At 40.5% G+C, this 26,497-nt stretch overlaps 1 protein-coding gene across 12 annotated transcripts in view; it reads right to left on the bottom strand.

Moving 5' to 3' along the window:
* ZNF521 (zinc finger protein 521) overlaps nt 1-26,497 on the bottom strand; it is a 234,830-nt gene that overhangs the window by 113,752 nt on the left and 94,581 nt on the right. For all 12 annotated transcript variants that reach the window (XM_054815762.1, XM_054815763.1, XM_054815764.1 and 9 more), the window contains 2 exons: nt 22,309-25,661; nt 5,718-5,802 (listed from right to left, as the gene is read on the bottom strand). In XM_054815762.1, the coding sequence (XP_054671737.1) occupies nt 5,718-5,802; nt 22,309-25,661 (3,438 nt within the window). The remainder of the gene's footprint in view (nt 1-5,717; nt 5,803-22,308; nt 25,662-26,497) is intronic.

The raw sequence follows: 26,497 nt of genomic DNA, 5'->3' as shown, positions 1-26,497 counted from the left end.
CATAGATTTGTTTACTTGGGGCTTAATGAAGTATTTGCCGGTGTAAAGTAGAATTCTTCTTGTCAACTACAGGGTTGCTTCATCCTGTTTTCCCATTTGCTTCCTAACTTTGGTGCTCGGCATCTTTTTTTCTTTCCCTTCATTTCCTCCTCCTGCTCACACCTGCTACCTCGCTCAATGCTACATAACATCCTCCCCTCGAAACCAAGCTTCCCTCCCTCATCACAACAGACTTCACAAAACGTTTTTATACATGACACTGAAAAGGTTAAAAAAAGAAAAGCCTGTTTACTTATCAGAAACAATCTAGATAAATATTTTCAAAAGTAGGGCTGCAAAAAGGTACTGAATCCCGACCGTCGCACCCTTCCCCCCCCACCCCGACTTTTCAGAGGGGTAGTGGCTCTTGCTATGACACTGGGGCTTGCTTTCTCCATCAGGAAAAGTAGCAGCAAACTGCAAAGATTGTGGCTGTTTCCCTCTTTTATCATTCTCTTTGTCAGCCTGATCAGTCCTCAATGGTAAATGTGCTGCTCTGTTGTGCACAGCCAGCGGCTCGCAATTTGCTCACTATGTTTCATGAGACAGTTGTTTGTGGCTGTTTGGAACACATTTACCTCTTTGGGGATTTATGCGCTAGTTGCAATGCCAACCTCCATAGTGATAGAGATTTCTTTCTAACTAAAATAGATAATTAGAAGCTGGTAATTATTGGTCAAGAATTATCAGAGTGAAAAAAATTAAGCTCTTCATAAATAGTTCTTGGCAATGTCATCTCTTTACATTATCTCATGGCTAACAGCACTTTACTCAGAGCACTTACAAATTTACACTACTGCTGTTGAGTCTCATAATTTTATATGGAGTAATTCCTTTTCTGAGTTAAACATGTCTGAAGTCCCCCAGTTCTGAGCACGCTGTATGTGCATGTGTGCAAAATCCTAGGCAACTGTTCTGGCAACTGTTTAGTCTATTTACACTGAACTGCATCAGATACTACAGATGTAAAGGAATCAGTGGAAGAAAAAACAATGTTTTGCTTGTCTGCTTAAAATAACAGGGAAAATAATAGGAGGAGCAGCGGAGTGCAGCAAACAGAACACAAACAATGGCAGACTCTCTTCCTACCCTCTCAGGTCAAATGCCAACTGTAAACTATGTGATGAAAACAAAGGGATGCCAGAAAGCCTCCCTTTTTTCCACAGACACCATACACACAGAAATAGAATTTTCTCAAAGAAAGCTGCTAAAAATGCTACATATTCCACCCGGAGGGAAAGGTAAAAGAAAGAAGGCAGCTGAAGAATTATCATTTATGCCAGCACTTCCTAAACCCATATGAAACGCCTGGATTTACGTTTCCTCCTTTCCCACTCAAAAGCTGAGAAATTGTTTTACCAACAAATTTCAATACACACACTGACAAACATGTTTTCATTTGGCAATCATCCTCACAATTATCCAAACAAAAGTACATGCTTGCATCTAGGTCCAAAATAATGCCGAAACAGAGGGCCTATTTAAAAAAGCCCACAGTTTGCCTCGCTTCCCATCCACTGGCATCCCCTAGCCTAAGCTTGAATCAGTGTGTAGTTTAAGCAAACACAGGCGTTGCTTGACGAAGCACAGCATCTAGAAATGTGCAGACAGATCTGGCAGTCAGAACTCTTGAACTTCTACTCACTTAACACAAGCAAGGAATTCCACTTCTTCGCCTCTTTGTCCTCAGCTATTCAATGGAAAAGGCTTATTGCCGTGTCCCATCACAAATACGCGGGGAAGACTTGATTAAAGGCTGCAGAACAGTTTTAAAATGGGAAGTTCTCGAACATGTAGTTACTGAGGAAAGCCATCCCTATGACACCTTTTTAATATATAACTTGTATAATAATGAATGTAAATTGTATTGTTGTCAAAGATACTTAAGGTTACACTTCACTGGGCCATCTGCAGATTTTATTTTCCATTAGGTGGCATAATCCCTCTTGTTGAATTGATTGAAACGTGTAATAAAATCTGTAAAAACACTATATACCCTCCTAACAAAGAAGAGTAAGAGGCTTTTCAAATAGTCTCTAATCCCTCTTCCCCTGCTAAATGTCTAGTTGAGATTATATTTGATTAGAGAAAAACACACACATACACACAACCTAAAAATACCTACCCTCAGTGGAGCTATTTTAGCCAACAAAGTAATTCCGGTTGCCTTATTTAAAAGTCTAAGTTTCACACTGGGGTTTTATAAACATATCTTTGCCTCAGTGACCTTCCATAATGCAACTTCTTTCTGTGGATGTTAGCAACATGAACTCAGTTTACATCCCGGGATCATGTTCAAGGGGCACAGGAATTACATGAGAGACCATCAACTTTTCTAGGCTCCCAAACTGCTAAAAAGATGGTGAGCAGCAACTGTTTCCCTCAGCTGGCTGAGCATGTATCTCCATCAGTGGTTCCCACCCATTTCTGAGTGGAGTTTGGCAGATGACTTTCCACCTTCTTTTTTGTCCCATGTCCCAGCTGCCTCCCTCTTTCTCTTTTCCCTAAATTATGATTATGGAGTCCTTCAGCTAAGAAGACACCACATCCATTGATAACCACAACACAGATAGTGCTAGCATTTTACTATGAGAGGAAGTAACAGTTCCTGACGCTGTGTGATGATGTCTGTAGAGGCATTTATTGCCCCTACATTTGATCATAGAATCATACAGAATCATAGTATGGTTTGGGTTGGAAGGGACCTCAAAGATCATCTAGTTCCAATCCCCCTGCCATGGGCAGGGAGACCCTCCACTAGACCACGTTGCCCAAAACCCCATCCAACCGGATCTGGGGATTATCACACCATTTGACTCTTAATACCTGCCTTCCCAGATTACCTTCCCTCTCTCTCATATTTAAAGTCCTTCTTTTTTTTCTCTATCTCTTCCTGAAGCTTTCTCAGATTCCCTTCCCCAGAGGAGCGGAGACACTACATCTCATTCTGCCAGTCTCCTACTGGGAAAGCAGGACAGGAAGACATATTTTATCAGATACATGTAAAAAAAGGGAGGGACCAACGTGTTTAGGAAACAAGAGTTTTTTGTTTGGTAAATGTGCTGTGTCAACAAGTCAATATTCACTTGTTTCATCTGATATATTTTTCAATCTACATATTAATATGCATGCAGATATCTATGGAGATATATATGGGTTATGTATTCTATATATTCACACAACTGTGTTTGCATGCATGTTTTCTCTATTATATATGAATACTGTAAGCCTACCTACAGACGCACATAAACTAAGGCCAGTTTTAAATAGCTTGATGCCACCCCTTGAACCTTTTTCTCTAGACAGAATATGGTCTTGGAAAAAGGCCTGTGAACAATGATATAAATTAAAGGGGAGGACGGAGAGTGAAATTAGAAAGATAGCTAAGGAAAAATCCAATTAGTGGCGAGAAGGCTAACAGAATTGGAGATCAGAAATTATTTTTCCCTGTGCTTCGATTCTGAGGTCACATTCAAAACTCTCCAGAACGTTGATATTCCTTTCACTCCATCCCAACACAAAATACCCTTGCATTTGCTTAATGGAGGCTACATCATTAGGAACTGCACTGTTAAGTCTGGCAGCGCAGATAAGAATCTTCCACTGAACACAGATTACCACAAGCATGACCGGCAAATCTCCCTGCATGTTTTGCAAGCTCCTTCTTTATTTCACTGGGAAGATTTTATATTAAGCACGTTTAAATCTGTGTCACTATGGTTATGTCATGAAGCAATATCATGCATGATTAGATACAACATAGACAAAACAATTAAATATTTTTTAAAAGATTCTTTCTCATTCAACCTCTTCCAGCTTTTAGAAATAAAACATAGGCAGTTAATAGCTCAGTTTAAGAAAATCTCAGTCTTTTCAGATCTGCAGGCTGGAGCAAGCTAACTGGATTTGTCCTGCTTTACTGACTCCCTCCTCCTTTCTCTCCTCCCATTCTCACCCTTTACTAAAACTCATCCAGAAAATACAGGGAGGAAAAAAAAAAAAGAAAATCTGAGTATTTCATGAAAGAAGTGGGCTCCTATCCTGAAAATGGGAGGCACTTGGGAAGTGGGTGGCAAGCAAACACACCACTCTGCCATTCCAGCATCATCCCTTACCCACAGTGTCCAAACTCCCTGTCACGTTTCAGTGTCACTATATGCTACAATTAAGAATATGTCAAACACTGGATTCAAAGAAAACAGCAGAAATGGTGACTTCTGTTGTTGGTAATAACCTACTTCTAAATTCCACGTTACTGACCCAGATTGAATACTGTGAGGCAGTTCAAATTATCTCCTCCCCAAAGACACAAAATATCAAAACTAAGACTTAATCCAACAGGCAAATCGCTTTGCTCCCTTACAAAGCCTGCTTGTAATTTGCGTTTATTCATTTTTATCAGAAGTACATAAAATGTTCATGCTCTAAACATATTAAAAGTTAATACTTAAAAGCACTCAGAATAATGGGCTATTAAGTTTTGGCAGGTAACTTTCTTATACAGTGCAGCCAAATTACTAGTGCTTATGGAAGAAATCTGCACGTTATCTTGAAAGGAAAAAAAAAAGAGCATCAAACTAAGTATTTTTAAATTATAAAATGAAAAAAAAAAAAAAACCAGCAAATTCTCTTCCGTTGGATATGTAGTTACTGGCTTCTATACCATATCGTTTGGTCTGTGCTTTACATGCTTTTCTATTATCATAGCAAGAAAAACTGCGTAAGGGAAGCAGGAGTATAAAATCAATGGTATCCATCTCCGTCTTGAAATGTGAAATTTGGAAAAGAGGCTAAAAACAAACCGAGACAACCCTGGCAATGTTATCTTATTAGTGGGCAAATGATGTGCTTGATAAATTTAATTGGCTGATAGAACTCTTAGTGCTATTACTGAGTGGTTACCAAATTGGAAACATTATGGGTAATCCTAAGGGAATAAGCAAATAATAGGAAAATATGAATATCAAAGAAAAAGCAGCTTTTGTTTTATTCCAATTTACAACTGTAACAGCCTTGTAAACATCAAACCAGGCTTGGATTCAGGAATCCTAAAAGACTTTTTAAAATGCTTGTACCTTAAAGAGCAGACTCCATTACCGAATACTACAATTCCTTATTTTTTCAAATAAATGATAGTATTTAATTGTATACGGATACACTCAGGATTTTTTTCCAGACTGCTCAAACACAACAAACAATACTATTTTATGGCCATTTGAATTATTTATGTTTCCTAATGACAAAAACTCGCCAGTTTTGATTTTGGTACCAAGGTGCTTGAGAAGTACACAGTAGTGTCATTACCATAATAACTTCTGAAATTAAAACCTGTCTAAAACTCTATGGAAAGCTAACATCCAGTTCATTAACCATTCCTGTTAGTTTGTTTTCAATAATGCAAAAATGATTAGAAGTTTAATTTGCTAATCACCTGTGTTTTGACTGGCAGTGGATATATAATTCTCTGCAGAAGTCTAAACTAGCCCTTGCAGAAAATAAAATATGCTAATGCTTTATCAAGTCTAATAATATGAATAAAAAAATCAATCATGCCTGGGTTAATCATTGATGGATGAACAATTAATTTCTCCTTAACTCTGTTTAATTTTAGCAGCAATGATGATCATGAGTAAGAGAAATGGCTATCTGTCTTTGAGAACTTTTAGTGCTTCACTTACCAATCATGTGGTTTGCAACATGAACTTGGATATCCCATTCATTGTAGAAAACCATCTGACATTTGATGCACTGGTAGGTCTTCTTCTAAAGAAACAAGGGTAGATAAAATTTACTGAAACATACAATTGGAACCATTTCATTATAACTCAAAATACTGAGTTCAAAGTGGTCATTTAAAGCTCTCCAGCAGTGTTTTCATTAAGGCTTAATTATTAGTATTAAAAATAACACTCTGCAGTTCTGTAGTACCTTTTATCTGAGTTTCCTGAAACTCTGTAGAGATTGTTTATTTTTCACCTTCCTAACTCCATGGACAGACCGGTATTGCTAAAACACCAGCTTCATATTCATGGAAGGCAAAACGCAATGAGGATATGTGGGATGTGATCCAAACGACACTAAACTCAACACGAATCCTTCATTTTATACCAATGGATTAGGCCCGCTACAGAACTAAGGAGAAGGCAGGAACAGAGCACAGAAATCAGAAACCTGCTTTTCCCTCATTCTCAACTGCGCTGCAGAATCTCCTCTGCACCACAGATTTTAAATGGTCCATCAGGTTGCCATCTTTCAAGGAAGGAAAAATCCCTGCTAGTCTGGAGAGATGGTTACTGCATCCGAGCAGTTGCTTCAATATCTATTGGCAAGCCTGTAGTAAAACTGGGAAGGTTGGCTGGAAAATAGCCAGAGAGCAATCCTTCTGGCCACATTAGATTGGGCCTGACTTCACTTAAAAATCATGGTGTATACAGATCAAATGTCATTATAAACAAGGAAATGCATTGCTCTGCTCTCTTTGGTGCACGGGAAAAGTTTTTCATTTGTGTCTTGGTGTCTTTCAAAAAAGATCTGCTATTTCACTTCTCTACAAACTATATCACTCGTCCAAGACATTTCAACATCCTGAGAATGTGATTTTATTTTCTCTTCTTATTTTTCTTGACCTGAATTGGCCAGAGATTTGATATTGGAAAGCATTGTTTTAAAAGTGATAACTAAGAGTATATTTAAAAGTAAGATTTTGGGTTTTCATCATAAGACTTAAAATCTGCAGTTATCCAGGCATCTAATGAGACAAGTCACATTCATAAAATTATTCAACTGCATAATTGTAGTATCAAGGACTCAAGTCCTGAGGTAACAGTCCTGGAGAGCTCAAGTGCTGTTTTGAAGATGCAATGAATGCAAGGTAAGCCCTGAACTGCCACATCAAGGCAGTAACTCAAGAGACATGTATCTTTCTGTACAGCCACAGACACCTTGCCTACATCAGCAAAAAGGAAAACAAAAAAAAAAAGAAAAAAAAGGAAAAGCACATATTTTTTAAGGAATATGAAGTTACAAAATGCTGGCACAGATGTAGTAAATTGCAGAGTTCATATATATTAGTTGAGGAAGAAGTACTCTTCACTGGATAATGTGCATCGAAAATACAGCCTGTCTTGTATATATTTAACTCCTGAAGAGTGTTATGCAGCTGGTTTTATCGATTATATTTAAAAAAAAAAAAGTTGTTTATTTTTCCTGACTCTGAACATTATTAAAGACTTGCTGGATTTGTTATCAGCATCTAATTTTAGATGCCCTGTCCCAGACTGATAAAGTGCCCATTCATTAAATATCTTTCCACTTCAAGCCTGTAGGCAGGAATATAAAGATTTTTTCAACATATGTCATTTTGTCTTACCAAGTTAACTGAAAAATTAGTGACTAATCAAAGTCAACTCTGAAATTAAGTGTTCCTGTGGGCTCCTCTTTACAAATCTCCCATTGCTTCTCATACACAGAGGCTATTTTAATTTTCTTGATGACAATAACAAAATGTGCTGCGTTGCTTCTCGGTGGAAACAATCATAAGCCTTTTTTTCCTGTTTTTCATTTAAATCAACTTTAATTTTCTGAAATGTAACCAAGTTAAAACCTTATGTAGACAAACAAAATCAACGGGCCCCCAGAAAACAAATCTGTTTTGACTTAGTTTTACAGTTACGATTTGTAAAGCCTGCTGTTTTGAAAGATACACCACTTTTTCTGTTTTTTGTTGTTGTAACAATACTGGTAATGTTGGTAGAAATTCAGATTCAGTCTATTATATGTTGGTAAATTTAACCTTACTGCACTACATCTAGATCTATCAAAGACCTCTAAATAATGACAGTCACGATCACAGATTTATTATGCTAAGCTCTTTACAAGATGCTTTTTGATGCTGACATATAGAACAACAATATTGCATAAATAACAATCACTCTCCCTTTTTTTTAAACATTGTTTCCCTTTAGAACTAGTTAGAAAATATTTCTTACTCCCTGATGACTGGCACTATATATTGTTTATTAGCATACCCCTAGCATTATTCCTGATATGTGACTTTGTTCAAAAACAAAGAAACATAAACTTAATGGCTGGTCTTTTCTCTTGTTAGCACAGAAACGCAGAGTGCATGTCAAGAATTGTTGGCAAAATTATGACTGATGTATGTAATGACAACACATACAAAGGTTGGGGTTTTTTTGAAGTCTAATGCCAAAAAATAACCTCATTTGACAACACCAACAAAATAATAATTTACTAGCACTTACTAGCCTCTTCAAAATGATCTGACATATTTGCAGAATCACACACAGAGGTTTTCTTTTTATCATGAAGGGAAGACTGCTTTTGTGACTGCTGCTTGATCAAACGCTAATTCTTTTTTGTTTCCAAACATATTCTAAAATGTTGACATCAACTTCTATTAGCTCAACACACAGTCATCTCAAAGTGTCTAAACTTGTGCATGGTTAAGTTTTTATTTTAAAAGCAAACTCTGTAAATTCCATTTACTCTTAGATTTTCAAAGTGATCAAACCCAGTCATTTTCACACCATGCTGAACAAACCCCACACACTTATTTCCATATGTTTGGCATTCTAAGGAAGTCCTTTTTCACTGCAAGTTACATCTTAGTCTCACAAGCTTTGTCAGAACCACGGGACTCGTAACTGCTCACAGGAGCTCCTGGGTCCTGATGTGCTTCAGGGCTGGTCCCAATTCCCTGCTGGGGTGAGATCCAGGGGGACACCCAGCCCCTCCTCACTCCAGGGTCCCACAAAGGGGAAACTTGGGGGAATAAGACCAAAACGAGCTCTGGGGTATTGCAGCTCCATGTCCCTTGGCTTGATTAGCTGGGGAAGAAGCCTTGTGGCACTTGTGTCACACAGCACAGAAGAAAAATTGGGTTGTGACTCAAGGAGGCATTTGAATCTCTCTCGAGTGTCTCCAGCCTTTTGCGATACAAGATGGCTCCACACAGAAAGAAGTGTGGGGCTGTGACAGCCATCCTTGCCGCAGCCGTTTGCAGCGAGCATCCCTGGCCGAGCTCCGGGCCCCTCTGCCCAAGTGACCTGTGCCTCCTAGGGAGCACTGAGCGGGACAGACAGAGCGGGCACCCTGGCCTTGCTGCTCCAGCTCCCAGCCCAGGGCTCCATACAATGACAAAGGGTGGACACACAATGATGAAAGTTACTCCCTAACCTGCCACTGCTGCATTTCCCAGAGGACACCTGTCGGTCTCCTGCGAGAGACAGAAACATGACACATTCTCATTCTCCCCTCCAAACACAAAAACAAGCTGATGCACATTTCCTGTTACAGGGTAATTTTGTACCAGCAAAGGTGGGCCACAGAAGACCCTTACCAGTGCATTTCCATATGGAGTCAGGCAGGACCAGTATGGTATCTGGAGAAGCCGTACTGCACTCTAAACTGTGCCTTGTTGCAAAACTTCCAAAGATTTGTTCCAGAGGAGAGTGACACATACATTATCAGATGGGACTAAGAAAGTGGTTTAACTTTTCCCTTTTATTTCTTATTGTGGCCTCATCTTTTCACAAAAACTCTTCAACAAACAAGCCCACAATCCTTCACTAAACCTCCTCCTGTCAAGAACCTAAGTGCCAATTTGCTTCCTACATGCTAAGCGTAAATCTGAGGCCCAAGTCATTCAAAATTGTCGTAGAAGAGTAACTGCTTGGACCAGGTGTCTCACAAGAGCACTGGGCAATCCGGTTGCCTCTTGTATTCCTGCTTGTTTGCATCCCTGTTTTCAGAATCAATTTAAAGCCTTCCGGCATGCAAAGCTTCTCTGTGACTACATTTAATGAGCTTTGGATTGGGCCTTCAATCCGTGCAGAGCATATGCATGTGTCTCTCTAACCTTTTGAATAATTAATGCCACCTAGACCTTTAATTATTGTCCTGATCCTCACTTGTCACTTCGCAGTTTTCAGAATTTCCTTTCTATAGAGGTGCCCAAAGTGTCCGTGTCATGTCAAATGAGGCTTTGCTCCTTTCATAAATGACCCAAGAATATGGTCTTTCAATCAGTACTTCAGTTCTGTGTCCAGAATTTTATTCGCTTTTATAAACAAAGTAAAACACCTAATAAAGACTCTTACTAGAGGATTTACAGTTCTATTCAGAAGTGCTTCAGATGTGTGTAGAAGATCCTTCTATGTAGCCTTCTGTGCCCTGTGACTGTCGAGGTATCCATACATTCTTCTTTTTCTATTCCCTAGCCTCATTATATTACTTGAAAATGAACCGCATATGCTACTTATCTGCCCATGCTCCACCTCCTTGTCAAAGTCATTCAGAATTTTATCACCTTCCTATTTTGTTCTGACATTTCTTCAGTTTTGTACTATCAGGGAGTTTCATCACCTTACTACTTACTCTTTCTTCCAGACTACTGATATGCTGCATAAATTCAACAAAATTGGTGCAAATAATGATTCTTAAGGCTTTCCATTACTCACACCCCTACAACCTAACCTGCTTTAATTCACAAGACTCCTGTACTTCCCATACCCAAGTTAGTGTTTCTTTTCTTTTTTAATCAAACAAAGTATCTCTCCCTATGCCATATTTATTCACCCAACAGATTAGTCTTTTGTGCTATACTGTTTCAAAAGCTTTGCTAAAATCCTGGTAAATCATGTTTATAGGCTTCTCTGTCAGCACTTGTGGCTACTCTCTCAAAATACTCTTTACTGAAAATTTTAAGCATGATCCTCCCTTTGTCAATCTTTGTCCTCTATCCTTCATTAAATCCAAACTTTCTAGGTGTTCTTCTATCATGCCTTTGATAAGCCTTTCTCTCATGTTCCTCACTGTTCAAATCAAGCTCACAAACCAGTAATTTCATGCATAATCCTTACATCCCCTGGTTAATGTCTGTTTAGTAGCCTTTTCCCAGGCTGTTGATACCTCTTCATAAAAGACTGTAAATTTATCTGCTTAATGTTTCCTTTTATCTTCAGTTCCTTTCTCTGAGAATTTTGGGATGGATATTTTTCTGTGTTTGTAAGTCACTTTTTCTAAGCTATCTTCCATTATATTACACCTAATCCATACTTCATTCTTCTCCATGGGGAGGATATGCCACAAGCTCCACAACAAAGCATTTTTTTCCACAGTATTGGTTTCCTTGATTACATACACCATTTCTAGATCTCCTATATCCCCCTTTTAACTGAATACTTGTTTCCTATATGAGAACCATAAATATGTCTTTATATGCACCATGTCTCCATTACCTCTTTTGCATCTGGGCTTGCAGGCACCCCTAGTTTATTCTCTACTCTTTTCAGATCTCTTGCATGCACTACCAAAACCAGCTTTGACGTGTACCTGTTAACCTCCCAATAACCTCAAGTTTGCACCCAAGTGCACTGTTTACCCTTGTCACACCAGTACAGGGGACTTCCGAGGCTTCTTCCACTCCGTTTCTGCACAGACCAAGGGCATGGATCAATGACACAGCCGAGACAACCTGCTGCTGCCGAAGGAGAGTGATGCCACACCTCCCACATCCTCTAATTCCCCTCTCCCAGATCAAGCATTCAATCAGAGTTTCCCTCACATTAAATCTGGGGTGGAGTTAATTCAACCAATTAAAACAACAGAAAGGTAACGCAACAAGATGAAGTGAATAGCTTCCAACAAATCATATGCAAAACCAAGTTAAAACTTGCACACTAACTACAGTAACTTGCCAGTGCTAACTCCTAGTGCTGCCAGCTGATTTTTTACATCATTATTTTATTAAGCATTTGCACTGTGCTTGGCCCTGCATGAGGCACAAGAGCAACCACGGTCCCAGTTTATTTGTCCATTTAGCCATTTTTCATCATAGCTCAGATTTTTTTTGACAGTACCTTAATTGAGGATTTCTTTTCTATCTTCCTGGATGCTTATTTTGTCAACCTTAAGCTCTAAAAAAACTAAGCATATGTTACCCAGTTTCTCTGCATAGTTAGCTATTTATCTTGCTTATGGGGCACTGTCATCTTGCATTTTTTTTGAACTGACTAATTGCTAACTCTTCTCATTGCTCACACAACACCCTTTAATTAGTATTTCTTGATTGCTTTTAAAAATGTGTCCATAATGATTTTATGAGGATTTTTCCGTTCTTCTGCTTTTGTTGAGTAGAGTCTTAAGTTTAACAGGGTCCGAGTGCACATGCCTAGAGACAGAATATGGTATCAATCCCATAAGGTACACAAAACAAAAAATGGAGAAAAAGATTACTTTTTCTAATTTCTTTCATTATGGTTACTTATTGCTTTAATACACAAAATGCATTGAGGCAGAAATACAAATGTTCATTCTAGAAGTCCTTCCTTCTCTACTCTGCTTGAAGTCCGCTCTGCTGTTCTGTCTTTCACTGTTACATTCTGGATTCTGCATTTAATAATGTCTGTCTTCAATGTCTCTTAGTTACAAACCTTTCCTTCCCCTGGCTGATGAAGTGCATTAGCTTGCAATGTCTCACATTCCCACACAGAAAGAACATCTTGCAACATTTAAAAATTTCATCTCTTCCCTTCGAGCTCTCTAATACTTTAAATCTCTCTAGGTCTTTGGAACTCAGTACTGAAGAGAGGTACCTGTCAGAAAAGTGACTAAAACCTGGCAGCATGTGGCTGTGTATTCATTTTCTCTCAATTACTTCGTATCAGGTTTACATAGTTTATGACTACAAAGAGCTTTAAGTACCATGAATTTGATTTGGGATCTAACGAGCAAATACACTTCTTTCTGTCTTTCTATCCCAGGGCCTGATCCTGAGCCTCTGAGCAGTGCAAGGGTATATGCCAAGCAGTGCTCAGGAATCTGGGGATGACTGTATCACCAACTGAACTTTCTGTCGGCATTCCCACCTCTTTCTGTCTCCTTACATTGCACTGAAAATCTAAGGCAGCTGCCAACCTGAGACCCTCTGAAGTCAGCGAGCTGCTAACCCATCAAGAGGCATCCTAACATTCAGCATGTCAGTATTGGAGCAGCTGTGTGCCTATGGACATTAAGGAGAAATTATGATCAAGACTGCGCTGATAATTTTGCAGATGACGTGGCATCAAAGCACAGGCAGTAGAGCATGACTTGGCAGGTCTGAGATGCAAAAAGCTGATATTCTGAGTAAGCTGATAGGCTTTTTTCTTTTTAAAAAGTTGTCTTCTTTCCTTTGTTTTAAAAAAGACATACTGATACAGACTGTCATTCAATAAAGCCACTACTTTCTTCACCAACAATCAGCAACAGATGTAGCCCAATAAAATTAATAGTTTGCAAGTACGCACAAGAGAATACTCTTTTGTGTCTTTTCTCCATCACAAATTTTGTAAAAGCTCTCTGGATTTTAACAGAAAGGCAAAATCAGGGGCTTTTTATATACCTCATTTTGTTTGACTTAAACACTAAAACCACTTTTCTCCCATACTATGGAAAATTAATGCTGATTAATTTCACTTTCTGAAGCGTGACTCAGGACCCTCCCCCTGCCCTTAATTGTCCACTCTCAACTCAACCTTTATTCCCGCAGATTTCCAGGCTATTACTTACCATGATAATTTAATCCTACAGAATAGAACTTGTGCTCAAAAATATGCAACATTAATATTAATGTACAAACAGAAATATATTACTCATACATAATATATAAGAAATTAATTTTCATTGAAGTATCAGGAGAAGGATTAAACCCCTTAGATCCTTCTCATGCAATTAGCTCTGCACTTGGGGCAGTCAATGGGACTTCAGAAATGAAGGTTTCACGTGGTAACACTGGCAAGACCAGGGTTTTACAAAGGCTTGCCTACACCACGAAATACGCCACGAACAGAGTTCTACAATCATACTGCTGTAATTATAGTACTACCCTGTGTGGATACTCTTAGGCCACATCAATGTTAACAAATATACTGGTAGCATCTGAGCTGGCACACAGCTGCTGACATTGCAATGATGCTTGACTGTGTGCCCAGTTGAAAAACCTCCACTGGGGCAGCGCAGCTGCCCACGGAAGTGGTGTACCAGCAAAACAAGCACTCCGCTGAGCCAGTCTTCAACACTATCCACAGTGATTTGTGTCTAGCCATTTTGTCCTGTGAAGACATACTTGCTTTCCTCTAAGGGAATTAAGGGAACTTCCGAGAATTCCCTCTGTCCCATTTCATAATCTTTTACTTTCACTTTACTTCTTAAAATTCCAGCAGTTCCTGGATGTTCCAGCAGTACAGGATGTGTATCGTGTAATAATATTAATTTCTTTTTGCATGGGGCTTCAGTCTACCGTTTCCCTATCAGAAAGAAGAGATTGCAGAAATTGTTTCAGGACCAGAATGTCATACTTCTAGGTTTGCAGGACTTCAGCCACTCAACCACCATCACACAAAGTACCAGCTGTGAAGCAGGGAACATAACAAAACTGAGGAGCTACGGTTAAGACAAATAGTTCAGGAAAACCATCAGGTGATGCAAACATTCTCTGACTAGGCCTACAAAAGAAGCACCAAGCAGCAGAGCAGGATCAATTGCCAGTTGGCCACTGTCAGTGATGGTTGCAAGGTTTTCGTATGCAGCCAGCCATGTTCCTAGAGCTTGGCACTGAACCTGTTCCAGCCGTCAGAGCAGAAACCAAAAAGAGGACTGTTGTAGCAGTGGGAAAACAAGTACAAAAGGAAATCTGGAAGCCTGGAGTCTCAGATCATTCTTTGTTGGTGAACCACCCCGTTTCCTACTGGAAAATGTAGAGAAAGAGGTGGACTTCTAGATATGAAAAGCCATTAGGTGTGCCTTTTTGCACAGAATGTTGAATCTGTATAATAGGTAAAAAACAGAGGAAGTCCATCACACACAGGATATCAAACCTGTGGAAGCATGATCGAAGGGCACAAATACTTCCTTCTCTCCTACCTCCCACCTTGGTTTTGAGTACACAAGCAACTTTTGCATGGCCATATTCGTAAGTGACCGTACTTTTAAGTCGCTCTTCAGAGGCATTTCACAGACATCATGAATGATCAATGAATGTATGTGAGGCTTTCATCTAGAGGAATTCAGACCTCTAATAAAAACTTCAGGCAGGGGCTGTTTTCCCAGATTTGCACATTATTACTGGTAGGACTGTACTGAGATGCTCAGTATCAGGAGGGGGCCCCGCTCTTTTATTCCCTGACTTATGAAGCCATCTACTAGCAACAAAGGTTCAATTGCCAAGGAAGAACAGGGTAACATCAACATACATCTGGTAGGTAGGCCCAAAGGATGGTGGAAACCACAGAATGGTTGAGGTTGATCTCTGGGGGTCCTCTAGTCCAGCCTCCCTGCTCAAGCAGGGCCACCTAGAGCCAGACCATGTCCGGATGGCTTGTGAGTATCTCAAAGGACACACAACCTCTCTGGCTAAACTGTGCCAGTGCTCGGTCACCCTCACAGTAAAAGTGTTTCGAGATGTTCAGAGGGAATCTCCTGTGTGTCGATTTGTGACTACTGCCTCTTGTCCTGAAATGTCCCATGGCGAGGACACATGGTAGCAGGAGACACATTTCCGCTGTCATATTCAGCAGAATACACTGTATAAAATACTACAGATCATATTTTATACAATAATTTGCAATACAATGCAGGAAATGGAATAAATGAAAGATGGGTTTGGCAGGAGAAAAAAGTACCTAAGGGTTCTGAACAATCAAGCATAAGACCAATTACTAGCCATCACAGAGCTATGGGAGGTCAAAGAAGAGGACTCCAACAAGATGCTACATATCAGGTGGTTCATTTATGTTCATTTTGTACAACTTCATGAAACAAGTAGTACTGGGGCTACATATCCATTTTAAATTAATGGTTAGCCCATTTTATTTCCCTGATGACGAAGTAATAAATTCGGGTGTTGTGTTTGTTGTATGAGACAAATAATACACACATTACATATAACAACTTTATTGAGTAGTGGTAAAAAACACTTCTCAAAACATTCACAGTCACTTAAGAAGTTGGTCTGTGAGCACCACAAAGAACCAGTCATGGTTTCTTATACCTTCATTTCTTGTGACTGATTGACTTTTTCATAAAAACCAGGTATGAACTTCAGTTAAAGCCATCTTCCTGGTTTGGATCTCTGAAAGGCCTCTTTCCTGTCTGGATTCTATCACCTGCTGGATCACCTCTCTTCCCAAACACTGTAAAAAATTTATAGGCTTTGAGATTCCTACTCATCTATGAAGTTTTACTTGAAACTGGCCATGAGTAGTCCAAAAGTAAGAGGAGGAAGAGAAAGAACTCTCTAGAGGTATGCAAACCAGCAGACAAAAAGAGACATGCCATCATTTCCCATGTCTTGTTCCTAATCAGGCTAGAAAAACAGGGGAAATTTCTTGTTGCTTCTACCCAGTTCTGAGGTCAGAACGTAAATACTCATCACTATTCTGATCTTCCCACTGGGGCTGTGCAGAAGGGAAATTGTGGCATGTTACCCTGGTCACTTGGCCAGCAGATACATGTACAGGGAAAGCCCTGTGAGGACAGTGGGCTGCACAGCTGACCTGTTGGAGTATACATCTCAGGATGTTTTGTCTCATAAAGCTTTGTTGACTGTACATTTGCCCTCTCTAGAGATGTTTAAGGCCTTCATCCATGTTCCCATGTCCCTCTCCAGCTCTGCCTTTCTTCAAGCAGGCAGTCCCCCCCACTGCATTGTTTTATAGAAATCTTGGTTTGGTGCTCTTGAAAACTTTGGAGGACACGTTATCCTTTCTTTCTCTCATGCAAAGTTTTCCACAGTTGTGAAGAAGGCATCTCTCCAAACTCCCCATCTGAAGCCTCTGACAAATAACAAGACAGATAAACAGTATTAGCTTTTAATGATCAGTGGACAGGAAACTATGAAAAGTCACTATGATTATCACTCTTGCTTCTGTTCAGCAGCTCCCAGGCAACACACAGCCTTCCTTTCACAGACTGAATTCATGCTGTGTGTGAGAAGGTGGGAAGTTTGCTGCTTAACTTTGGTAGGATTTACAGCAACAGGGTAATAAATAACACCATCCTTGTTAAATTCAGAAAGGAGTCTGATAGCTCACTACTAAAAGTGTAAAGAGAGAAGAGAAGAAGAAGAAGAAGAAGAAGAAGAAGAAGAAGAAGAAGAGAAGAGGAAACACTTAAGCCTGTATCTTGTCAGCCACTTCATGGCAGTGGTACTACCAGAAATTAGAGCATAGTGTAATGTGAAGGTGGCCTACTGTGGCAAGAAAAACAGGGTAGCCCTTCCTAAAAATATATATGGTCAGGTCTTAAATAATACGTTCCTGAAAGCAACGTCAAAACGATGCAAGAAGACAAAAATGGTATTTTTAGTGAGCTCATCCTGAAACTCCAGAAGCAGAAAATATGTTTGCCACAGATTAGTTCCACAGACTATTTCAAAACCAAATTTTTGTGCCAGCAACAAACCTTCTTTACCTTTTTCTGTCCCCAGATCCAAAATCCAGCATGAAAATCACTTGTTCTGGGCCTGGATTCACTGACAGGAAACCCAAGGCACTACTTCTTATGTTTACATTACAAGTTTATGTGCTTATTCATAAAAATCCTGTAGTCAGAATGATCAGCTTGGATTGCTGATGAGGAGGATTATTTTAATTTCTTTATGTATTTCAATTAAACGCATGAGTATTGATTTCACTGCATTTTTTTTTCAGTTAAAAGCATAGTGATTTATATTGCTAAAATGCTATTGCCTGCCCTGCCAAAAGCATGCATCTGGGAACATTTCTGGGTTGCTCACAGTCTTTTCTCTCTTCTTTCCGCCTCTGACTGCCAGTGCATGCTGTTGAAACAAACCAGCTACCTCAAAAGGCAGTTCCTGTTTTCTGTCTTGGTGAGTCTGGCAGTGTTTTGAGAAGGGGGGAGGAATAGTAAGAGAATAAAGGTAGATTCAGGGACAATGAATAAAGAGAAAAAAAATATAATGATAAAACAGTACACCTACCTGAGCTCCATTCTTTCTCCCAGGGTGATACCATTTCTGGATTCATCGGAAGTCGGATAAGTTGAGCTTCAAGGAGCCACCAGCTCTCCGCAGCATCTGAGTTTTGTGACCCCTGTCTCCACAAGCTCATTGTCAGCCTGCACTTTCACGGCTCCTTCCAGAACGGTGCTGTGATGTGCCCAGTGCCCCCCACTGTGACATGCCCATCCTGGCACACAGCTCTGCACAACCACGACAGGACAGAAGAGCAGCCCCAGATTCACACTTACTCCGTTACTGGTGTGACAGTTACTAGTTCTCTCCTTAGTCCAGCACTTTTGATACTCTCTGCTACAGTGAGTTTCTGCAAGTCTTTTTGCAACACCTAAATAAGCATCTTTATTCCTGCAGTAATTTGGCAGTTGCACTGCTCCTTCTTTTCTTGGGACCAGAAAACCCAGAGTGTTCTTGTATTATTAATGAAGGACTGTCTGCATTGCCACAGGTAATACAGTATTCACATGAGCTTCACATTCATGGAACAAAGTGATACATAACTTAAGCTACTTACAGAAGCAATTACATTTGCTGAGCATCTACTCTGGAAGTTACCAACAGGACCCCAAATTGAGCGCAGTTGCACATATGGATACACTAGCGTAAGTGAGGTTTCACCAGTAAACTGTTGGTGTAAGCTGGAGTCCATTCCCTCCTCCCCTGCTGGCTAAGCAATTAACAATATAACTATTATTGTACAGTTACGCTGGTGTGATTCTGCATGTAAAGAAGTTGTGAGGCTTAAGAAGTGAGGGCACACCTTCTGCTGAGGCAGGAGTTATCTCATTAGGTGCATGACAGCATATTAAGGAGGAACAAGAGAAGCAAGGCCACACAGTTTTTCTTGAACACTGCTTTTCGTCCTCCAAGTGCTTTACAAAAAATGTATCACAATTAAGCACAGCAACACACTTTTCAGGAACTATCAATCTTATTTTCTGAATAAGGAAAATGAAGCAGAGTTGTTCAAGTAGATTTGTCCAAGTCAACAAAGCAAATGAGTGATGGAAAAAGGACTGATGTCTAGTTCCCAATTCATGATCATATCAGACCTTGTTCTCCACTTTTAAACATTAACTATCACCAAGAAGATTATTATCCTAACAGTGTGCTTGCAATGATTCAAGATCTTTACAAGAAATCTACAACCTGAATTCAGCATCTCATTATGCCTAAAGAGTAAGTTACAGATTTACCACTTTTAGAGCTCCTTCAATAGCTAGCTATCCACAATCTGTCTGATACTTTATGGGTACTAGATTCAGCAGTATGATGGGCTTAATGAGTTCTGACCTGTTCCTTGAGTTGTTGTAACTGATGATGAGCATTGCCCATCATTTCCCACCCCAACTGAAAGGTGGCTTTCAGTGAAGATGATTCAGGTCAACAGCTTTCACTTAGCAAGCAGGGTGAGCTCAGCAGGTGATAGCTCAGCTGATGACATTATACCGTGTTAAGGTAATTGCACTCTATCATGTTATTGAGTACAGGCTAAAAAGGGAAGTTTTCTAGTTCAACCATGAGAATACTTGGCAAAGAAGCCAGAAATGACATTTTTTAGTGTTATCTTTTATCTTAAAAAGATATTTGCTAGTACTCTTACCATAGTAATCTAATACTGAGCAACAAAGTGTATTCAGCACTATTAATGGTCTGGGAACTAGTCTCCATATTTTTCTTGCCTTGGGAATGAAGCGTTCCTTATATAAAGGTTGAAAACTCAAACCACGTGACCCTCAATAATACAAATTAAACCCTCTCTCCTTAATATTATGATTTTTTTTTTGTTGAAAATTTCCGCAAAATAGCATGTTTAAGTAGCTGTCTTCAACATCCCGTTCAATTCAAGAAATATCCTTCCAGTGGAGTAGCAAAGCCACTGACTAATAACAAATTTTAGAAATCCAATTTGTTTTTACTGTCTGTGTTATATGCTTATGTTTTCATTTCCCTCAGTCTGGACATCCAATCTATAGTGTTAAACATTTGTGTATTACCACTTTCAATTTTGATTCTCATTTCTATAATGCTTGCATCACTATAATTTGAAACCAGTAATATCTGTCAGAAAAATAAATTATCTTTCAGGATTTTACAAACATGCACTTATGGTTTCCAGAAGTACTAATGCTCTATCAGGAACTCGATAGCTTTGTGCTTCCCATGAGAAAAGAATCTGAAAGTCTAGGTTACTTACGTGGAGACTAGGACCATAGACACTGAAAAATCAGTTTACATGCTCTGAATGGGGTGGGGGGGCAAGTGGTGATTTGAAAGCAGGCAAATGCTAGTCACAAATCTTGCAGAAGTTTAAAAGGCTTTTTCATCTTACATACATTTCTAAGAGAAAAATCAAAAGGAGTAAGAGGCGGCACATGATGCCAATCAGAAGACATAAAAACTGTGATTATACCTGACCCAAGTACAAGAAGATTCAGTGATGACACTGAAGGTAACTGACCTTATATCACCACAAAGGATCCCCAAATCTCTTTTTGTCTGGTTTACAAACAAGAAAAACAGAAGTTGGTAATATGTTATCATGGTAACTGTCTTAACACGCGTGATTCTGATTGTGCTTGAGGTAGCAGGAAACCGGCTTCCAACATGACTGGGAAGAGAGATTTCATGTCACTTGGAGAAAGATGACAGAAACTGAAACCAGGATGACTCTGAATCTATCAAAAACATGCAGCTGGTCATCCTGTGGTTCCCACTCAGCAGCAGTACTAAAGGACCATCAATGGCCTGAACTGCACCTAACGGGAGCCATTCCTTCTCCCTCTTCTTTGAAAGGAAGGTTTTCCTTAGACTTGCGGTTCTCAGTCTAACAACCTGCTCCTTCCATAAACTCCACACCACATCCCATTCCCCAGGTGTCCCCCACCACCACTCAATGTGCAAACTGGAGAGGCAGAAGTCATGAAAGCATAGGGCCCTTCCCTGGCAGATGTATCCTGCCTGATACTTCACCCTCATCTCCCAGCTCCACTTCCCTCTTCATGGCACTCCAGGCCCTGTAGTACCCAGTGGCCTTCTCCTAGCCTATCTTCAGCTACGTTCTCGGTAGGTAGCTCCACAAATACTTACCTCTTGGCCCATATATCTTTACATCTCTTCCCTCCTCCCTCTCTGCCTCTCTCCTGCCCTCCAGTTTGCACAACACTGCTGGATGACACGCTGAGAGATTTCTTACCCAACAGATGGGCTCACAAACAGGGAGTGAGGAAGGTGATGGAAGAGCAGCAGCTCCCTAGCCACAGGATACCCATACACATTCACAGCAATGGATTGCACCATGCTTATACCATTACAGGCGAAAAGCTTTCTTGAAACAAAAGCTATTATTTCTTATCATCTGTTTGTGCTGTGTTTTTAGGCTTTCTGAACTATAAGGGGTCATTATGCAAGATACCATGCCTAAAATATTAACTCTAAGTCATTCTATTGACAACATCTCTGAAGATAAAACAGATTCTCTTCCCTCAGTACACGACCCCCATAGTTTCCCATATACAGGTGTTACTACTTGGTCACTGGTGACTGAGGAAGCAGATGAGATCTTTCAAGAGTTTGATATTTACTTTCTAAGTTACGCTACACGAATGGGATTTCAATCATCAGGCACTAGGTGTTTCAGTGACATCAAAGTGTTGTTCACCAGGAATGGAAAGGAAAACACAACAAGGAATTGCATCCAAAGGACTGATTTCCCAATTTACCTTAGGCTAGCGTTGCACTTCTACTTAATCAAAATATGCTATAAGAGGGGAAAAAGAATGTCTACAACACAATTTAAAAAAAACCACCTCAATTTGTTGCTCACAAATATTTTTCAAAAATTCGCCCCTTATGCCAGCATTTTGGCTCACTGTATTCTAGTCCTCTGTCATTAATGCTCTCTGCCGTAAGCACAACTCCTAGCTGGGGATTCCAACGCATAAGGGAGCTAGGATAAGATTCCAGATCTCAGTTGTGCTGGCATGAAGATAGGTCTCCTCAGCGACACAGAAGACAATATCCTAGGGAGACTGGAATTAGTCCTATTCCGCACAATTCAATCCAAGATGTAAGGCATATCAAGAAGCAAGTAATTACTAGCTAATGGCTACGGATGGAAATGTAACATGGTTCAGCCTAAGCATTTCATGACAAGTGACAAGACAGCTTGAAAAAAGGGGGAGTTTTTCCAAAAGGATGGAAGGTGTCAAGAGCAAAGAAAAAAGGGTTACCTCTTCAGTTTGGGAGGGGCTGATTCTGGGCATTGGAGATACTTGTGGTGTTTTCAGCTGTGTACTGTTGCTGTCTGGAACAAGCTCTCTGTGGATTGACTGAATATGGTTTTGGAGTTCACTTTCTGATTCAAATTTAACATTGCAACTAGAACATCGAGTCTTCAGTCCCCCTGCCTTGCTTTTGTTCTCAATGGAACTCAAATTCTCACTTTGGCCCATGCCTTGTCTGTTACTGCTTGAAGGGATGTTGACACTTGGACTACCACTTTTACTGAGATTAACACAGCTAGCACACAGACCATATGGCAGACCGTTGATGTCAAGTTTCACTAAATCCTGTTTGGAGCGGAATTCCTTCAGGCAAGAAGCACACTTGTACAGTTTCTGGAGATGCTGTGCACGCCCCGTGGACTGCACGGCAGAACCGTTTCCAGTTTTCTGCATGTGGAACGTGCCATGGATTTTCAGTTCCAGCGTGGAAGTCACTGTCTGCATGCACACCACACAGCGGAACCCTGTCAAGGAGTTCCTCAAGTCAGGGTGCATTTGGCAATGCTCTAAAAATTCCTCCTCACTCTGGAGGGGCATCTTGCAAATCCTGCAGTTTCCAGTGTCCAGGCTCTTACTATGTGTGACCTTATGCTCAGTAAGAGTCAGAAGAGACGGAAACCGCTCACCACAGATTGGGCACATATAGTGTTTCACCGGTCCCAAGTGTGTCTGCATGTGCTCTCGGAGCCCATTTTCAGAGAAGAATGTTCGAGAACACACATTACACTTGTAATTCCCTTTAATGAGTTCAGCCTTTTTCTTTACTATGGCACTTTCTCCAGGTCGAATGTTGTGGTCTCGAAGCTGGTGATTTTGCAGGAGAGTCTCCATGGTATAAGCTGCTCCACAAATGTCACAGCCATACATAGGCTCAGATGTGTCCACATCTTCTTCGCTGCCATCATGGCTGTTATGGGACTCCTGGCTATTTGTCAACAAGGTCTGGAGTTCCACTTCCTCTTTCTGAACCTGCTCAGATGCCCCGTTCGCTCCACAGTTTGGAGTTTTTGTTTCAAAAACACAATGTTTTTCCCTTAAGTGCTTTTCCAGCAAGATGATAGCATGGAAAGCTTTGCTGCAGAACTTGCAGTTGTACTTCTTGCTGTGCGTAGTAATGTGACACTGCAGCTCCACCTCCGTACCAAAGGACTCGCCACAGAAGATACACTTGTGTACTTTGCCTTGGTTCTCCAGGTGGTTGTGTTTAACATGAAGCTGTAGGTCAGTCTCATTGCGGAAATCCCAGTTGCAAGACGTACATCTGTATACCTTCTTTTCATTGCTGTGCTTCACAGCCAAGTGCAGCTGAATGGAGACTTTGGAGTCAAAAACTTCTTGGCACAAGGTGCAGCGGAAGAACACAAATGTATGCATGTCCAGCAGGTGTTTCTGCAAGTCATCCACAGAAGTGAACTGCTTGTCACAGCTTTCACAGATGTAGTAGGTCGAGGTGATCATGAAATGAATGGTAACATGCTTCAGCAGAGACTCCTGATTTGGAAATTCCTTGTTGCACTGAGGGCAGGTCAGTTTTGGCAGGACAGTGTCAAGGTGTGTTTTTAAATGAGTCTGAAAACCGTCCAAGGAAGTATACTTAGCACCACACTGATTACAAATATATTCACCTGCAGGACGAGGAGGAGCACCTCCCACTGCCTGCATCATCTTTAAAGAGGTCTGCTCAATGGTTACAGGAGATAAGGGACTCATGGCTCTGGATTTTTTTCCATTGTGGATGTAATTCAGTGCCAAAGGAATGTTCTTATGGTTCTCCTTGATATGCTTGTTCAGTTTAAGAACACTGTTAAATATCGGAGAATTTGTACAGTAAGAACAAGAATACACTTCCACCACTGGATCTTTTGGGGTTCCAAGCACAGGGGAACCAAAACGGGAACTGCTAAGATCACAATGGACTTGTCTAATATGCTCTTCCAGAGAAGAATCTGTAAGAAATCCCATGTAGCAATGGGGGCAAAAGAATGCATTACTGTCCTTAGCAGCAGGGTTGGCAAATCCATGAGAACATCGGATGTGTTCCTGAAGAGTGTTGAGGTCATTGAACACTTCAGAGCAGAAGTTGCACTGGTACACCATGGCAGGCATGGTAGAAACAATCAGTGCTGGGTCCGGAGCTTCGTGGACTTGCTTAAGATGTTCGTTCAGATTGTAGAGAGATGGCAATACCTCCAAACAATACTGACAGATATGGGCTTGTTCGGGTTTATCTAAATGCATAGTTTTCAGGTGTATCTGCAAAACTGCAAGGCTGGAAAATAACTGTTTGTTGCAATAAATGCAGCTATAGGTAACTTTTGCCTGTTTACTCGAAGGACCAGTGATATCTGGTACTTGCTGAGCCGCCCGCTTCCTTCCACGACCTTTTGGTATAGGGGGAGCTGTTTCCACCATTGTTGAACTATCCACCGAGAGATTTGAATCTGGAGTGGTGCTAGAGACTGAGGTGTAGCCCACAGTTACCAAAGACGGGCTGTTGCTGTGGTTGCACGACTCTGGCTGCTGGTGACTGTCCATGTGGCTGTACAGCTCCTCCACAGTATGAAAGTTCTCAGAGCAAATGCTGCACGAATTCTTCTTCTCACCATTATGAGCCTGCTCCATGTGATTCACCAGAGACGTTTCCTCTACAAAGAGTTCATGACAGTAAACACACTGAAGAGCAGATCGGTCTTCATTAGGGGAACACTCAGGGTGACATTCTGCAATGTGCTTCTGAAGATCTTCAGGAAAATCAAAGCCTTCTTCGCACTGACTGCATTTCTGAGTGTCTTTCATTTTCCAGTCCTCCATCCGGGAAGCGGACTGAGAGCCATCTTTGTTCCTCTCATGAACCTGCATGTGACCATGCAGCGAACTAGATGACAGGAACCCACGTCTACAAATGGCACACTTATATGGCTTGTTGGATGTATGAGTCTTTAAGTGAATTTTAAGATGATCACTCCTCGAGAACGCTGCATCACACTCACTGCAGTGATACTTCTTGTCTCCCGTATGAAGCTTTATGTGGCGGTCCCTGCTCCGTTTGTGTTTGAAGAGGCGACTGCAATATGTGCATTTGAAAGGGAGCTTGTCGCTGTGACTTTGCTCGTGGTGCTTTAAGTAGCTGAGGCGGCTGAACGATTTGTCACAAAACTGGCATGGATAGGGCAACCCTGGGCCTCCTTCCTCTTCACCAAAATCACAACCTTCTCCATGGCTCGGGGATGTCTGGTCCTTGCTAGAAGGCGATGATGCTGGCCATGAGCAAGTGGGGTCATCCTCAACATCCACTCCATCTGAAATGAGAAAGAAACATGCCCACAAGCTTAATCCCTACAGTTCAAAGGACACAGAAAATGCATACGAACAACGCAGATCTGCTACTCCTAAATAGCTAAAACATATTAAACTCAAGACTACGATATTTCTTACACCTGTATCCAACAGCTTCCAGACCACATTTATTTTTATCAGACTGTAAAACATTAAAAGTTATTAAATAGTTCTGTGCCTATATTACCTTTTTATTGCTTTTTTATCATTCTTTCTCAGTTGCAGTGTATGTATTATACATTGACAACTTTATTAAAATGCAGATTTTAATATATTTAATGTTTCTTTTGTATCCATTGTAAAATGCTTTGCATATTATGTGAGCATCTGAAGAGTCAAAGGAAAGGAGAAAATATTACAGGAATGATTTAAAATTAATACAGTCAACTCACATGCCTAATATTTAATGAAAAGATTCCCCCTGCTTTGCCACAGGTTGCATTTTTTTCCCCGGAAGTTGATTCTGAACACAGAAATCTTTTAAAGGCTATTACTGAGAGAAACTTGGGTGTTATTCTAAACAATAATAGGAAAAATTACAGGGGAGGAACAGGACAACAGTATAAACAGTGATGTTTTCTCTAATAAAGTCCAACCAGATTTCTCCAATAATGATACAATTCAGTTACTGAAAGCTGGCAGCTGGATCATTAAATGTTCAAAACAAACTAACAAACCAGCCAGCCAGGATCAAGGAAAATCAGAAAGTTTCAAAAGGGTCAGTTGTGAACGGCAATTTTTTTTCTCAAGTTCAAGAGGTTGCCCACCATTTCTTCCTTTTTGCAAAGGCCTCAGCCAG

This window comes from Grus americana, chromosome 2 (genome assembly GCF_028858705.1).
Source record: "Grus americana isolate bGruAme1 chromosome 2, bGruAme1.mat, whole genome shotgun sequence".
Taxonomy (NCBI): Eukaryota; Metazoa; Chordata; class Aves; order Gruiformes; family Gruidae; genus Grus; species Grus americana.
The sequence above is the reverse complement of the archived record's forward strand: the minus strand, read 5'-3'. Positions and strand labels throughout refer to the sequence as shown.